Source organism: Dermacentor andersoni, chromosome 6 (assembly GCF_023375885.2).
Source record: "Dermacentor andersoni chromosome 6, qqDerAnde1_hic_scaffold, whole genome shotgun sequence".
Taxonomy (NCBI): Eukaryota; Metazoa; Arthropoda; class Arachnida; order Ixodida; family Ixodidae; genus Dermacentor; species Dermacentor andersoni.
In genome coordinates, this window is record NC_092819.1 from 70,224,252 (window position 1) to 70,241,371 (window position 17,120).

Genomic DNA, 17,120 nt, shown 5'->3' on the forward strand with positions numbered 1-17,120 from the left:
TAGGGATGGGTTTTCTGAATATATATATATATATATATATATATATATATATATATATATATATATATATATATATATATATATATATATATATATATACACATATATATATATATACAAAAGCAATATCTCCCATGTTCTTGCTTTTTGTAGCAGGAACAGTTTTTGTAATTCATTTATTCAAGACATCTTTAGGATACATTCCAATATTGGACGACCTAGTGCTGGTGCTTGTGTGGGATGCACGTGCATGCCCATCGAGGAAGCGGAGAGAAGTGTACAAAGGTGGTTGTCGGCTGTGATGGTGAAGTTCTGTTCGTTTTTCTTTCTAGGTGTAGGGTGGGGGGAGGCTTTAGTGCGAAGCAATTTCTTATCCGTATTGTAAGCATTCTTTCTGTCTGTTTCTTTTTTCCACGGGTGTTATACTTTGTGCTAATGTAGGTAGTAATTCTTATTTTTTGACTTCTCGTAAATGAGAAACGCCTAGAAACAGGTCGCGCATTGCTTTGCTACTACAGCTTGAAGCTGGACACATTCCGTGCAGCTGACAGGTAATCTGCTGATGGCACTTGAGGTCTGCTGGTTCCACCTGCGGCATACTTTCAGAATCTGTGATTGTCACACTTTCGCGCATGCAAGGGGGGGGGGGGGGGTGTTTTATGTGAAATGAAAAAAAAAGGTGTTGTGATTTTGTTTCGAAGTGTTCAATTTTTGTGAGCGTTGTCAATTTGCAAGGCACGAAATACGCCACAATGACGCAGCGGAGGCGACGTTTCTCTTGGAGCCGTAAATATAATTGCCAGCACAAAATATGGCAATGAAGACGCAGTTAGCCAAACAGCAAGATGGTAGCTGTAAAGAAGATAGATGGTTTCCATATTGTGTGAGGCATTTAAAATAGGGTTTGCAAGTACTAAGAAGGCCTAAATACATTGTATACATTTGTGGTGCGTCCGTTTTGATTATACTAGAGTTATTAAAATGCTATTCTGGAGAACAGTCAACATTCAGGACACCCTGACTGGGCGAGTCTCAACGTGTCCGCGCGGAAAGGAGAAATGGTCTTGAGCCTCTTAACATGCGGAAGGTATTCGTCTTCTTCCTTTCTTTCTGCTCATAGCGCTTTCGTGCTTTCAGATTATTTTTATACAGGACATACAGGTTTATACATGTATGTACCGGTTTCCAGTATTCGGCAGTAGTGTAGGCTAGGCAACAAAGAAACTATTCCGGCCTTACATACTGATATCCGATGCATATATAAAGTCTTGCAATACAAGTGTGTATATGAACCACCTTCTTAAACCTTTGCTAACTTCCTAGCATTACGAATACTGCGTCTGAAGACAAAATATGAAGTACAAATGGTTAACTTAGTAAAAAATTCGGCGATATGCCTCTGACTGAATGCGCAATAGTAAGTGACCGCATCATTCATATATTGACGGATCTCTCACTATACGATTAGATTACTGACCACAGTCCAAGTTTGTTAGCCTTTAGTAAACTCCTGGCAAACGCCGATTTAGTCATCGTAAATCTTTTAATATTTTTATTATTTATAGGGAGCCAAATTTTTGGCTATCCATAGCACGATCTGATGTAATGTCACCAATTCACGTAAGCAGCAGCAGCAGCGGCGGTGGCTGCGGCAGCGGCTGCGGCAGCGGCAGCAGCATAGTCTTCTGTCATCCTCTACTGCGCTTCCCTTCTCTTGGTACCCATTCTGTCTCCCTAATTGTCTAAAGGTTATCTAATTGGCGCATTACAGTTCTTAACTTGTTCTCAAGCTTCTTTGTCAGTCTCCAAGTCTCTGCCCCATATGTCAGCACTGGTAAAATGCACTGATTGTATACTTTCCTTTTCAATGATAGCGGTAAGCTCCAAGTCAGGAGCTCACGATGTCTGCCGTATGCGAACCAGCCCATTTTTATTCTGTGAATTTCCTTCTCATGGTAAGGGTTCCCTGCGATTAGCTGACCTAGGTAAACCTTCACAGACTCTAGAGGCTGACTTACGATCTTGAACTTTCGTTCCCCTGCCCGGCTATTTATCATTATCTTTGTCTTCTGCATGCATATTAATCTACAACCCCACTCTTACACTCTCCCTGTCAAGGTCCTCAATCATTTGTTGTAACTCGTCCGCAGTGTTGCTGAATAGAACAACATCATCGGTAAATTGAAGGTTGCTGAGATATTCGCCGTCGATCCTTATTCCTAAACCTTCCCAGGTTAATTGCTTGAATAGTTCCAAGCGCGCAGTGAATAGCATCGGAGAGATTTTGCTTCCTTGTCTGACCCCTTTCTTTATCTTCGACATGGTATTCGTTTCTTTTTCGAGCAACATCGGCAACAAGGTAACAGTTTTCTACCGCTACGAAAATAATGCTGCCCAAAATAAACTAATAATCCAGGTTGACTGCAATTAATAATGTTTCAGTCAACGTGCCAGTAATATGTACCCGAGTGTTCTCAACGCCAGCACTGATTCCATCTTAGGCAGGCTGGCAGTGACATGCTAGTTATCATTCCCTTTCATAATAAATATCACTAATTCACTTGAATTGTTTAATCGAGAACAAATCCAATGGGTGCTCTCAGCCCATTTTATGCAATATAAAAGGCTGAAAATGAGCTCTCTATATTGCACAGATGCTAAACAGAATTGTGTATGCCACTGTCTATATCGACATGCGCAGGCTTTTCTTTTCCCTTTTTTTTTTACCGATTCGTAAAAATGACCTGTTTTATCTTTTGTGTGGCTTAATGTTCTGTTAAATTGCTGTAGCAAGTGACGCTAGTGTGAAAACAGATAATACATTGATGTAGCTTTTTGATTGAAAGCGGGTTTTGCCGTGGGCTGACTAGCTTGGGTAAAAATATGTCGAGCATCAGGGTTGGCTGGAATTTGCTCTTTCGAGCAACTTGCTCTGATTAAGGACCCATATTAGTAGCGCACCTTAGGCAGGTTTACTAATATATCTGTGCAAAATATTTAATGTAATATCACCGCGCCTTCTAGTCTGTGAAGGTGGTTGAAGAGCGAAGCTGCGTTGCACCATGCAAGTCTAACTTCGCAAGCCGTCTATATTGTAAATGTTTTGTTTCACGCCTCTTTCACCTCATTTTCGCTTTTGCGGTGGGCAGCATCTTCATAAGGAGTATGCACTATTCGGGGTATTCCCATAGTTGTACGTGAGATGAAATGTGCGGAACCACTAATCCAAAGCTCCGTATATTGGGCGCAAGGCCCACCACTGGACATGTGGGCGCTGCAATCGTTTTGACAATTGCTTGGATTAGTTTGACGATTGAAACCTTTGTGCTTCGGAATGAGGTTACAAACCCGTTTGGCTGCGACGGAGAGAACGACGTCAGTGACGCTATGCCCGCAGTCCGCCGTTGCCGCTTGCGTTCGATGTCTCGAGTTTGCTCGGTGGCGCGGTTAGCAGCATCCGCCTGGCCTTGCAGCTTGCGATAATGAGAAGGAAAAGCCCAGGCACAAACTAATCTGGATCCCGGGTCACGTAGGCATAGGGGGGAACGAAAGGGCAGACAGCCTAGCTCGAGGCGAAGCGTTCCGAGCTGGGCGGTCGAATGCCCCGGAGACCCACCTACAGGCTTGCGAGGGGGGATACGCAGAGACCCTGAGCGCACATAGAGGAACTAGATTTAGATATCCGCCACCATACAAAGACCTCACAAAGGAAGAAGCGACTAGCTGGCGCAGACTACAAACAAACTCCTTCCCCAACTTACACGTGCTCAATAAGATGCCATGCCACTGCTCCAAGTGATTTCGCAGAGCCTGTGGTTTTGTGACTTGGTTACATATTTCCCACACAAGTAAATAGAAATCATCCCACGCTAGACAAAATCCGAAAAGTCCCATATCCTGTTCGCTTAATTTCATGGCATCGCTTTCTCTTTTCGCTGTCCCTGCCTTTGTATCGGCTTCTTCGTTTTCGGGACTCCTGCAGCAGATAGTTTCGGCCCGAGAATTCCATGACTGTCCTTCAGTAGCCGACACACTATTAGTGGCCGCCATTCTGTGAAGATGTTTCAATAGTGTGGCAGTAGAAGGGTATTTGTCTTCTAGCAGTTGGAAGTGGGGTCGCAGAGTTGCAGCACGGAGGAAGGGACTGCTGCAGGCACCAAAAGCAACCCTTCTCATGCGCAGTTCTTTAATATTGGAAGACCCTTCTTCAAATTAGAAGTAACGAAACGCGTGTCGGTCGTGTTCAGCCTGGGACACTTGAAGAAAAGCTTTTTCGATGTCGGCGGAAATTCCAATCTTGAAGCTGCGAAACATCAGCCGTAAGTCGATGATGTTTGGGTTCAAATTCGGCCCTGTCCACAAGACGTCGTTGAGTGAAGGTGAGTCCGAAGCATGAGAAGAGGCGTCAAATACCACCTGTACTTTAGTCGTAGTTCTGTCGCGTCGCACTACTGCTCCGTGTGGCTTATAGTACGTGATATGTTCACACATACTGTCCATTGTGACCTTCTCAGCATTGTCTTTGTTATAGCAGCTCCTAATGGCAGTATCGTATTCTTTCTGAAACTCTGGTTCTCGATGTAGCATTCCCTTCAAGGGCTCCAGCCTTTTTAACGTGACATCCCAGTTATTTTTAAGGTGGGAAGAATTGCTGCGCCACGGCAGTTCAACTTGATAGTGACCATCGTTTCTAATAGTTGTTCCCACGAAGTTCTTCAGGACGTGTCCGTCATCTCTCGAAAGTCTGTCTTCGTTAGTCAGTCCCAGATGTTCTACTTCCCAAAAAGACCCCAGTTGCTCGGAAGCATTGGCTTCCGTTAGGCATATATTTAAGTTCCTTATGGTTTCCGGCTTGTAGAACTGAGAGATGAAAATACGAATATCACCCACCATGAAAAGGTGCAACGCAAGCTTGCTGCACAGATTACGATTAGGTGGGGTCTTTACCCGGTGCTACCTACATCTCATCGGCCGGGTGGATATAAATTATTTAGGGGCTAAAAGAAAAATATAAATGAAAAGAGCCCCGGCCCATGTCACTAAATCCGAATTGTGAGCAATACGGTATTCCTGAGGCGACAGAACACCTCTTGTGCATGTGCCCGCGATTTGATGTACAGAGAAAATCGCTGACAGACACCTTGCCAAAATTTGCCGATAGACTATTACCTTAAAAGGTTCTATTGGGACCTTCGCCTGATGCTCCTCATCAGCTTGATAGTCTAAAGGCTCTCAACAAATTTTTGTATGAGAGTGGACTGGACAAGAGAAATTGAAGAATCTCGGAGCATGCAAGATTCTCACAATCACCTTCATCCTCATAATCAATGCCTTCTCTATTCATTCTCTCTACACCCTTTCCCCTTCCTCTAATGCCGAATAGCGAGTCAGAACATTAAGTTAGGCCGACCTCTCAGCTTTTCCATCAAAATAAATATGTCATGTACAGCAACTGAGCTGTTAACGCCGCTGCGTAAGGAAGACCAGGACAGCAAAAACGCAAAAAATGACTACAGGCGAGCTCAGCTAACGGTTCAGTTTTATTGCTGACAAACCGACATATATAGGCAAATAAGCTAATTCTTCTCTCACTTTGTATCCTTGTCATTTGCTGTGTGGTTGTGTGTTCATTTTTCTGCGTTGCTGCCTTAGCATATGGAACCACCCAAACCGTCAACTCTTGCTCAGTGATTCCCCCAACGCGTGCGATCCGCACCTTTTATTGAGAAGTATTTTTGGCGCGTTCCAGGCAATCTGCAGTAGGTAGCGTTCTGTCTATCTTCGTTTCGGGTCTTCCTAGTAAAATAAAAAGAAAACTGATGATGGGCTGGAACCTCTATTTTGCAGTACGCCAGTATGACGGTCTAAACATTGGGCCACAACCGCGTCATCATTCTTCTTTCAGTTACCATTTTTTGGTGCCCAAGGCGACTACCTCTCTAAGACGCTTAAAGCGTGCGTCAATGGCGTTCGTCATTGTTTTCTCATGCAGACTTGCATTTTGAGACAGCGCTGCCTGCTGCATAGGCCCATATTCCGCCGGTCTTTTCCTCGTACCAGCTCACGCCACGGAAAAGGTGTACGACTTTGGACCGCCTTCATGATCTTCTCAGTTGCTTCTTGTTTGAAAAGGAAGTGTTTTTTGAGAGCCGGCTCACACTTTACTGACCATGGTGGCTTCGCGTTCCTGCTGCCTCGCCGTATAACTCGTCACTAGAAAAATTTAAACCTGTGTCCGAAGGTAGGAACCTAATTCAAATGATTATTTCAATGTGAAGTTCGCTTTAGAGCTGGTTGACTTCGATTGACGCGTTCCTTTAATTTCATCTGCAAAGTGGAGTAGATTTCCTTAGGCTGATGTTCACGTCACCACCATTAGGCTATCAGATGCATCTGCACATTTTACCACCCCAGCCTGATCTATACCCCACGAATGTTGCTCCTAGGGAGCCTCAAGATGCACTAGGCTACAGTAGTGAGAAAAGTCTCCAGGACACAGCGTACAGAGGAAGCACTTCATCTCTGGTGCAATGGCGCTTGTTGAGATAACAAGTAAACCATAGAAAATCAGAGTTAAAATGACAACAAATGTTGCGAGGCCTTCCCGTGTTCTATGGAAAGACCAAACGTCCCTGGCCAGGTTGTTCCCTTTGGCAGGTTCTCAAACATTCGTATTTCGTTTACCCTGGTAGAGGATATGTGGTAGATGCATGCGATTGGCTTACATCCCACGAAACACGTTGTCATTTTTGGTTCTTTTCTAAAAAATAAGAAAACATTGCAGAACGTACTGTGAAAACCTTGCTACTATTAGACTCGAGATCGTCGAGTGGCGCCCTCTCGTGTGTGACGGCAGTGCGGGACTCCGCGGTGGCTCCGCGCGAGCCTTCACTATGTGACGACCACTCGAAACTGTTGACATTTACGCCTTGCTCGAGTATTTGAAATGTGAATCAGCAGGTTCAAAGAACAGTACTGCAGAATGTTCCTGGACACCATTTCCCGCGAAATCGAGTGGAGTCGCACTCGTCACGACGCTTACAATGGACTGCGTCGCCTGCTAGTCATCAGCGTGTACACGAGCCCGTATGGCGGTTTGTGTTCACGGCAGTCCCGTTGTCGTGGCGCGCACTCATAATAATTTGTCCGCCATTTTCGGGGCGATGAATTGCAGCAGTTGGCCACCTACTGTGTCTGCGGTGTAGAACGCGTGCAGCGTGTTAGGTTGCCTGCTCCGTTGGCCGCAGACATTGCGATTTGGTTGCTGCCTTGCGGCTTCAGCAAATCACGAAAGGCGTTTGATTCCATTCTCAAGAAAGCACGCGGTCTCTGTGGCGCTTCAATGCATGCACCTGTTTAGCGGCATTGCAGGAAAATGCGGTCTGTAACGTCTCATACAATGCTGGAAAAAAATTAGTGGGCAAAACAAAGTTATGTAGCGTTCTGTTGCGCTGGTCACCTTCGCAAGAAAATTTTAGTTTAAACTGGACTGCTATCACAGTGAGAGAGCCTCGCCCCTGCGTGTTAGTCGGCTTAGTGTAAACCTTTCTTTCTGTTCTCCTGCCATGGGTAGCGAGCACATTGCACGGGCAAGGTTCGGTCAACGATGAAAATTAGTACGAATACGAATATGATTTATTTCATGTTTGTTCGAAACATGAGGAGATGAAAGAAAAAGCTACTGAACAGCAGCTTGACAAGCTCCCACCCCCCTTGTTTACATAAGCAACAGCAGCTCATACAATATACATATACAGATCAGCATACACGCACACACACACGTTTTGATGTATATGTTATACATCACTGAAAAACGGCGAAAGAGAATTTCCGTAAAATATATGCAAGTACGAAACGTAGTGTAATTATGCATGATTTAAAATACTTCAATGATTTGAAAGAACAGCAGCTATAAAATCAAACAGAAGAATTAACAGGTACAGAGAGCATACAGATCAAACCTGAGAAGAACTTCCCATAAAAGATAGTGCATAGGTAGTACATTTGTAGCATTTGAGAAAGAAAAAAAGAAGAAAAATGAATGAATTACTTTTTCTCAACGCTATTTCTAAACAACTAAAGGAATAAATCTCTGAATTCTGTTTTCAAAATGCTCATCATATTCCGTAGCAATATCCCGTAGCAATATCAATTTCTTTGCGAAAAAATAATTTAATACACTATGAACTGTGTGTCATAACATTTGTTCACCGTAGTTAATGCGGTTACGATGGACTTCCCAGTGCTCAGGATGTCTGGCTGTATAATAATGGGCATTAGTTTGCAAGCTTTCCGGATTAGTTATGAGAATAATGCCTTGTTTCTTTTCATCTCTTAATTTTTTATAAAGGTGATAGTTATACAAGTTCTCTATGTTGATTAGTCTAAACTTTCTAAGCAAGCTGTCTGCTGAGTAGTCTGGTGGAGAATTCGCAATAATCCGGATTACTTTATTTTGCACTACTGTCAGTTTCATGATGTTTGTTGAGGTCGTCTTGCCCCGCGCTAACAAGCACTAATTTATGTGCGATAAAAACAGTGAATAATAAACGAGCAGTCGTGTGTTTACAGGAAATAGGTCTCAATGCCTGTAGATGAATCATATAGTGCGAGCTAGGGTCGTGATAACAAGATTAGTGTGCGAGTCCCAGAGCATGTACTCGGAAAAGATTACGCCTAGAGTTTTAAATTATGTCACAATTTCTATCGGCTGACACTATATTTGAAGAAGATTATTAGGAAGAATGTCTCTGCCCTTCGCTCGGAAAACGACTGCTTTAGTTTTTTGGGTATTAATAACCAAGCCGTTGCAGGAACACCAATCATGAACTTTGCTTAAAGTGCTGTTTGCGCGATTAACAAGTTTTTCGTAATCTTCACCCTCGAAAAACAGGCTGGTGTCATCTGCGTAGATCAGAAATTTCGTATCATCATTGATGTTAGCAATGTCATTTATGTAAATATTAAATAAGTATGGTCCCAAAATATTGCCTGAGGAACAGCAAACAAAGTAGATTTAAATGTGGATGTGCTGTTGTTTACTGAAACAGACTGCATGCGATTACTAAGGTATGATTCCAATAACTTCAAGGCAACACCACGAATTCCGTAGAATTCTAATTTTGTCAGCAAAATACCCCGGTTAAGAGAATCAAATGCCTTTGTAAAGTCCATAAAAACTCCCAGTACGTATCGTTTCTCTTCAAGTTTTTTTTAGAATGAACCCTTTTTGATGAAGCAGGAGAAGTTCGGTGGAATAATGTTTCCTAAAACCGTATTGACAGTCAATAAGGATGTTATGTTTATTTGTAAATGAAACCAGACGTGAATGGATGGAATTTTCAAGTACTTTAGAAAAAACTGATAATATAGAAATGAGTGTGTAATTTGCTAAATTATTTTTGTCACCTTTTTGTGTAGAACACAAACCTTTGTGCACTGTAGCTGTGCTCGGAATACTCCGCTTGACACACAAAGATTGAAAATATGGGCAAGTGGCACAGCAATAATGTCAGCAATAAATTTAATCGGATGGACTTGAATGTCAAAGATATCACTGGAGCTAGTATTTCGCAATTTCATGATAATAGAGAAAACCTCCGTTTTCGGAACTAGGCTCAAATAAGTTGTCTCAAGACAACTGCCAGTCAAGTATTGGGTACAGTCTCCTGATGGTGCAGGAAACTTCAAGTTTACTAGATAGTCGTTGAAAACATTAGCTAGATCAGTTCCTGAAATGGTTGTGCCATTCACAATCAGTTCACTAACTCCTTTTGACGCCTGCACGTTTTGAAATATTGAGTTTAGTTTTTTCCAGGTCACGGCCGCGTTTTCGGATGACCCTAAAAAGATTATTTAAATAGCGATATCTGGCATGCTTAAGGTCCTTGTTTATATTTACTACGATACTTCTTAAATGATTTAAGCAGTTCGGGGTCCCGTTGCTTAAGAAATGCTAGGTACATTGTATACTTTGTTTATATTTTACCAAGTAAATCTGTAGTAATCCGTGGTTTTCGTATTTATTTCGATTTGGAAGAATTCAGAAATGGAAAGCTCGTTTCGTAAGTGGTTCTTAACAAGTTAAAAAAAGATATCGAAAGAGTTGTTTGCATCAGATGAAGAGAGCACGTTCTTCCAAGATGCAGTTGATATTGTTTGGCGAATATTTTCTAAGATTCTGGATGAAACATTTCTTGAAGGGATCGGAAGGTTAGTCTCGTTTTCATGATGTGGAATGACTACGTGTACAGGTAAGTGATCACTAAGATCGCAAGGTATGACTCCATATGCAAAATTTTTAATAGAGGAGCTGAGGAGAAAGAAATCTATTAGGGTCGAAGACGTACCAGTAATTCTAGTTGGAGAAGAAATAACATTATTTAGGCCATAGCTCTCGTACAACCATAACATTTCTTTTGACTGACGAGTATTAGAAATCAAGTCAATGTTAAAGTCCCCGCCACAAATTAAGTTAAGCTTATTAGGTATGCAGTATTGAAACAGAGTTTCTACGGAAGCACAGATTGTAGCGTGATCACCATTAGGGGGTCGATACACGACTGAAAAGACATGGTTACACATTGCTTTTGTCAAGATTTCGCATTCACATTTCGAAAAGGTAAAATCAGGCAAGAGGTCACATGTGAGATTTTCTTTCGCTAACAAGGTTTGATAGCAATGGTTGTGTCACCTTCTTTCTGTCTGGCGAGAACTTTGCCGCCATCACGGCGTAAAGAGCGATTCAGGTAGAACACATCATATCGGGGTACTGAAAAAACATTGTCATCACTAGTATACCAGGTTTCTGAGAGCATGAGGACATCAAAAAAGCCAATATTATAAAAAAATAAATCTAAATACTGATGTTAATTTCTGGCAGACTGAATATTCTAATGAAAACTTCTAAACCTCCGAGACACCTATTTCCAAGATGTGACTTTAGTTTGTCAGGATTAATATGCATAAACAGGTCGCGACACTTGTAGAACCCCTTCAGCAAGCGTCATCAAATGATTTTTAGGTTTGATAGCAATGGTTGTGTCACCTTCTTTCTGTCTGGCGAGAACTTTGCCGCCACTCTGCCAAACGAAGCGATAGTTCTTGTCACGTGCGCATTCCTTCGCCTCTCAGAGAAGTGCTCGGGTTTGTTTAGTCAGATTATCTTCGATGTGCACATTTTCATCTTCATATGCATCCTTCAGTTTCTTCCGGTTTTTGAACAAGTCATCACGAACAGCCTGCCGAGCGAAGCAAACAATGATTCCAGGCGTCTTATCAGGTTTGCATGGCAACCGCTGAATTGCTGTCACGTCACTAGTCGTAAGCTGCGGAAGCTCAAGGGAAGCAGCAGAGGCGTTCACTTTGACAAGATCTTCATGATCTGTTTTTTCTATGCCTTGAATTTCTAGGTTTAGCTTCCTGTTATGTCTCTCTAGTTCATTCATTTCTTTGTTAATCTCTTCAATCTGTCCATTGCTTTGGTTAGCCTCAAATTGTTCAATGCGCTTTTTTGTATCAGCCAGGCTATTCTCATGTTGGCTAAGCTCAGCGAGTGCTTTGTCAAACTTTTCAGACATCACCTGAACACTTTTTTCCACTGAAACAACAGTGTCTGGCAGCGACTTTGCTTTTTCTTGAAGCTCTGCAATCACAGCAATTTCAACCCCTTGACAGGTTGGACAAAGCCACTGTTTTCGAGCAGATTCCCCCTTTGATTTGTAGGTTCTGTCTGAGATACCTGAACAAGAACCCCAATGATACGAGCAAAAACACTCATTACACACAATGCAGTCATTATTAGGTTCAGCAGATTTGCCACACTCAAAGCATCTATTGTCCTGCTCACTACCCATCTTTGCAAGCTACAGGGCAGTGCTACAGCAGCACAAGGTAACGAATGTATGATAGGTTCAGAGTGTTCAGCGAAAAACCTGCAACTACATGAGCAGTCAGAGATGCACCTTTTCTGTGCCGCTACAGCTGCCCATGTGCCCAGGGAAGTCGATCGCAGCTTCGTTTATAGCGGCAGGGGCGGGGCGCAGAACTCTGGCCGTGGCCGATGCGCCCAGGTCCAGGTCGGCTGGGTGTGACGGAAGCAGCAGGAAAGCCCAGCTTATCTCAAACCGGCCAAGAAGTGCGATCTGCAAGTACACGAGCAGTCAGAGATGCGCCTTTTCTGTGCCGCTACAGCTGCCCATAACAGCTGTAGCGCTGTGCGTAACAAAAACAAGCGGCAACATTTGCTTAGACCACCGTTTTGGAAATATTTCTTTTTGTAAACGCGTCATCTGTATCTAGAATTAAAACAATGAAATTCATAAGCTTATGTTTGCTGGCACTTGATCGAACAATTAACTGGAGCGCTTAACACACACCACATTAACACATACTAAACACACAAACACACAATAAAATGTTCACGGGCTTATGGAAGTTTTCTTTGATTTCATAACACAATATTTTATAACGCCTATAGATTGATAATTTCGGAGTCGTTTCCGGTAGTCTGAAGATGCGTTCAACAGAAATAGTGTTAAGGTAACCCCCCCCCCCCCAAAAAAAAAAAAACAACATTTTTGCGTTTGAAAGTCCTAATGAGATTTATTTGCAAGAAAATAGTGTAAAGCACGCTTCACGATTCCGAAACGTGATAGAGCGCGCTGCAAGTAATGTTTGAGGTAAACTGCTTTTTCATAAAATTATATATTTCGACAGGAACTGTTTGGTATATGCTACACCATGTGAATAGAGTTATGAGCGAAATATAAAATATGTATTCAGCTGCATGCTTAGTCGACGCGAAATTTTACTAATGAGCCCTTCATTGTGCTTCATTCCCAAGTCGGTATAGGCTCTCATTTACTCTCTCGGCATGATGTTTTATGACTACGAAATTTTGTGACATTCCCTGCCCATATCATTATGAGCTTCGCGGTAGTGGAGGACAGCTCAATAATTTGGACCATTGGGGTTTTTCGTTACTGTGCATCTAAACCTAACTACTCACGAAGTTTTTTTGCATTTAGCGCCCATTGAAGTAGGAACAGAGTAGAATCAGTGACCTTGAATTTGGCAGCGCAACGTCAAAGCCAACTAGCTAACACACAGCGTGGTTACATGGACGATACATCACATACGTATTGTTTGTTGTCCTCCTAATGCTGGCATTTATGAATCTAACGCTAGCAAAAAATGCAGATAGCAATAGAACAGCGCCATGCTAAAGGAGCACGCACTGAGAGCGCGAGCAAATGCATGAAAATGAAGGTATTTTAGCCGGAGTGTAGCAGACGACAGATGAGGGTGCCCCGCCAGACGTCACTGGAGCGCCGTTCCTATAGCGCCGTCATCGGTCGCGCATGAGGCTAATACATAGCGGCGTCATAAATAAGGGCTCTCCCTTCACGGGTGATCAAAGTTTTTCTTTATTTATTTTATCGGAACCAATTGCAATTCTCGTTCTGTTTACTTTTGCCTGTTTCTTGCAGTATTATGACTTTATGATGCGCTATACAGGAAGCTGGAAAGTATTTCTTTCTCAGAGAAACAGCGCTCATCAGAATATGACATAAACGCGTCAAGTACCTTTTGGTGTGGACCGGGAAGCAATTACATCTGTGAGACAGATGGTATGGCATCTCACTCCGGTAAGTGTATACGACTGCGCCGTATTAGACGGAAAATAGGTTGATATGTTGTACGCTCAAAAACAAATGGTAAATGTCTTTCAGGAAAGACATCATTATACATAGGCTATTGTTGCTTCCCCAGTCTCCTAAATCACCACGTAACGTACGAAAGACCAAGAACTGTCAAAGAAGGTGAGCTTGGCTGCTCTGTTACCAAGCTGCCGTTCCTCGGTTTTTCATAGGTTCCCCTGATTGTTTATCAGTCAAAAAAGAAAGCTCTCACAATTTCGATGTTCCAACGCGACTAAGAAATTCAATGCCGCACCACTACTTGCTCATTCGACTGTGCTATCTCTGTTTGTCGACCATTTTGCTTACGCCATCCACATCAGTATGACCGGGTCATCGTCGCCTTGCATCGTCATTGTGGGGGACATCATACCTCATCGTAAATGCAGAAAACAAATACTATGCCTGAAGCTTGAAAAAAAGCCAGCCTCAATAAAATTGGAAGGTGATATTATTTATTTATTTAAATAAATCAATATAATTTATGATATTAATATTACTATATATTATATTATACTTTTGTGTAAATATAATGACTATAATAAATAAGTTTTAGGATAGTGCTGAAGCTTGTTCTGTCTCGCTTTTCTTATTTCTTTATGCATGTATATCTAAACTTCCTTCTATATGATGAGTCCCCTCAGTGAAATAGTGCCCACCTCTAAAGCCAAAACAGCAGTTGCTTGTAGCCACGGGGGGTCGTAATAAATGAATTTGTCACGATGAATTTATTAACTATGTTTGCTTATTCGTTTTTCAGAAGAGAACTAGGAGGTTCCTCTGCAATGAACTGCACGTCATGATGGAGAGATGAAGAGCTCAGTGAACCGCAGCTCTCCATTTCCTTATTCTAGCATATTACTCCAGCTGTGTCAGTAATTTAAAAAGCGCCACCTGCTAGGAACAAAATAGCTTCGTCATAGCGATGATATTGCCATACCGAGCGTACATATGTGTTTTTTTCGCCTTACTAAAGCAGCGCCGTTATTGAAGGTGCATTTTGCCTCAATCAGCGTTCGTAAATCAAATATTTGAAGCGCGAAATATGTAGTGAATTCACTTGGGAACAAAATTTGTTCACGTAATTTAGTGAAGGAAAATCTGACGCGATGAGTAATATATAAGGCCGAAAGAGTGTCACAAACTGTTAGACCTTTGCGCGCAGCAAAAATGAGCGTCCTCTGGGCGTGCATGATTGTCCTCCTAAGCTGCTCCACAGTCTCTGGGAAGCTTGGAAATCCGGGAGGTGTGCAAACGCTTCACTATGCTGTCGCCGACAGCTTCAAGGTAAGTTGCGACTGTGCAAGATTGCAGTGTAATGCTACATTGACCTACAGGGTGTTTTAGCGAACACTTTCAAAATTTTGTAAAGGTTTCCTGTGGCAGATAGCTCAATTCTACTTTAAGAGCTGGTCTACTCGAAGCGGCGGACACTACTTGCACAAAAAAATTGAAACTCAAAATTGACTAATAAAAATTCACTAATTAAGTGTTTAACTCATTATATTGTTACGTAGGAAGACACCGACGAAAAGCTATTTACAAGTATATTTACAAGGCAATACGCCGCAGTTGGCCAAGAGGCAACAGCCCGCATAAGCTCCCAATCGTCGTCGTCGTCTTCTTACTGTTCGGCTCTTCGTCATTGGAAATACTATCCCGTAGCACTACCCCCGGCGGCAAAAGTGCCGTCCCGGAGAGTCTAAAGGCCGGACTCTGAAGCAGTGTAGTAGGTCCTGAGCCTACTGACGTGCACGACATCACTAGATGCCAGAGTAGATGACGAGGTTGAGCTCACAGGAGCAATTTCGTACGTCACAGGCGTCACCTGGCGCAGCACGCGGTAGGGCCCTGTGTATCGCGAAAGGAGCTTTTCTGAAAGTCCGACGTGACGAGAGGGCGATCAAAGGAGAACGAGTGCACCTGGCGAAAGCTGTACGTCACGGTGGCGGGCGTTGTACTGACGCTGCTGCGTGGTTTGCGAGTCCGTCAGTCGAGCACGGGCAAGCTGGCGTGCATGGTCGGCGAGGGCGATGGCGTCGCGCGCATACTCGGTTGTTGAGATCGCAGCAGGAGGAAGTACCGTGTCAAGGGTCAAGGTCGGTTCGCGACCGTAGAGTAGATAAAATGGAGAAAATCCGGCGGTGTCGGGCCGGGAAGATTTATAAGCAAATGTGACGTAAGGAAGGGCAACCGTCCCAGTCGTGGTGATCCTTCGAAACGTACTTGGACAGCATGTCGGTAAGAGTATGGTTTAACTGCTCTGTCAGGCCATTGGTTTGAGGATGGTATGAGGTAGTCAGCTTGTGTTGAATAGAGCAGGAACGCGCAATGTCGGCGATAACTTTCGAGAGGAAGTTACGACCACGGTCAGTAAGCAGCTGTCGCGGGGCTCCATGCACTAAGATAATGTCACGCAAGAGAAAGTCCGCAACTGGTAGGGAGAGCCCACGTGATAGCGTATCGGGTGGCGTAATCAGTTGCGACGGCTACCCATTTGTTCCCAGAGGATGACGTGGGACAGGGAACGAGGAGGTCTAATCCAACACGAAAGACCGGTTCCACAGGGACGCTGATCGGCTGGAGGTGACCTGAAGGTAGCACCTGAGGTGCTTTCCGACGCTCGCAGGGATCACAGGCAGCAACATAGCGTCGGACGGAGCGAGCGAGACCAGACCAATAGAAGCGGCGGCGGACGCGGTCGTACGTGCGGGTTACCCCAAGATGTCCTGCAGTGGGTGCGTCATGCATCTCAAAGAGCACAGTCTGTCGTAGATGTTTTGGCACGACAAGAAGAAGATCAGGGCCATCAGGGACGAAGTTCGTTCGGTACAGAATGCCGCCCTGGAGGACATATCGGCGAACGGATGCGTGGGTAGGTGTAGAGCGCAGACGCTCGATGAGTACTCGCAGCGATAGGTCTCGGTACTGCTCATCGGCGATGTTAGCGAAGGCAGACACAGAGAAAATGCCGTCGGCGGTACTACTGTCGGCGTCGTCAGGCTCGTCTACCGGGTAGCTAGACAGGCAGTCAGCGTCCTTGTGTAGTCGGCCAGATTTGTAGGTGACAGAGAACGAATATTCTTGGAGGCGTAAGGCCCAGCGACCAAGTCTTCCTGTAGGGTCTTTCAATGAGCATAACCAGCAAAGCGCGTGATGGCCTGTGACAACGGAAAAGGGTCGGCCATATAGGTATGGGCGGAACTTCGCAACCGCCCAAACTAGGGCCAGACACTCATGCTCAGTGATGGAATAGTTGCGTTCCACGGGCGAGAGAAGCCTGCTGGCGTAAGCAATAACACGGTCGTGGCCACGCTGGCGTTGTGCCAGTACTGCGCCAATTCTGTGACCGCTGACATCAGTACGGACTTCGTTAGGCGCAGAAGGATCGAAATGGGCCCGAACGGGAGGCATTGTGAG

At 43.9% G+C, this 17,120-nt stretch overlaps 1 protein-coding gene across 1 annotated transcript in view; it reads left to right on the forward strand.

Annotated features, from left to right (window-relative positions):
- The first annotated feature begins 14,734 nt into the window (after nt 1-14,734).
- Nucleotides 14,735-17,120, forward strand: part of LOC129382364 (uncharacterized) — a 37,285-nt gene continuing 34,899 nt past the window's right edge. The window contains exon 1 of the mRNA XM_055066247.2: nt 14,735-14,987. Within this exon, the coding sequence (XP_054922222.1) occupies nt 14,871-14,987 (117 nt within the window). The 5' untranslated portion in view covers nt 14,735-14,870. The remainder of the gene's footprint in view (nt 14,988-17,120) is intronic.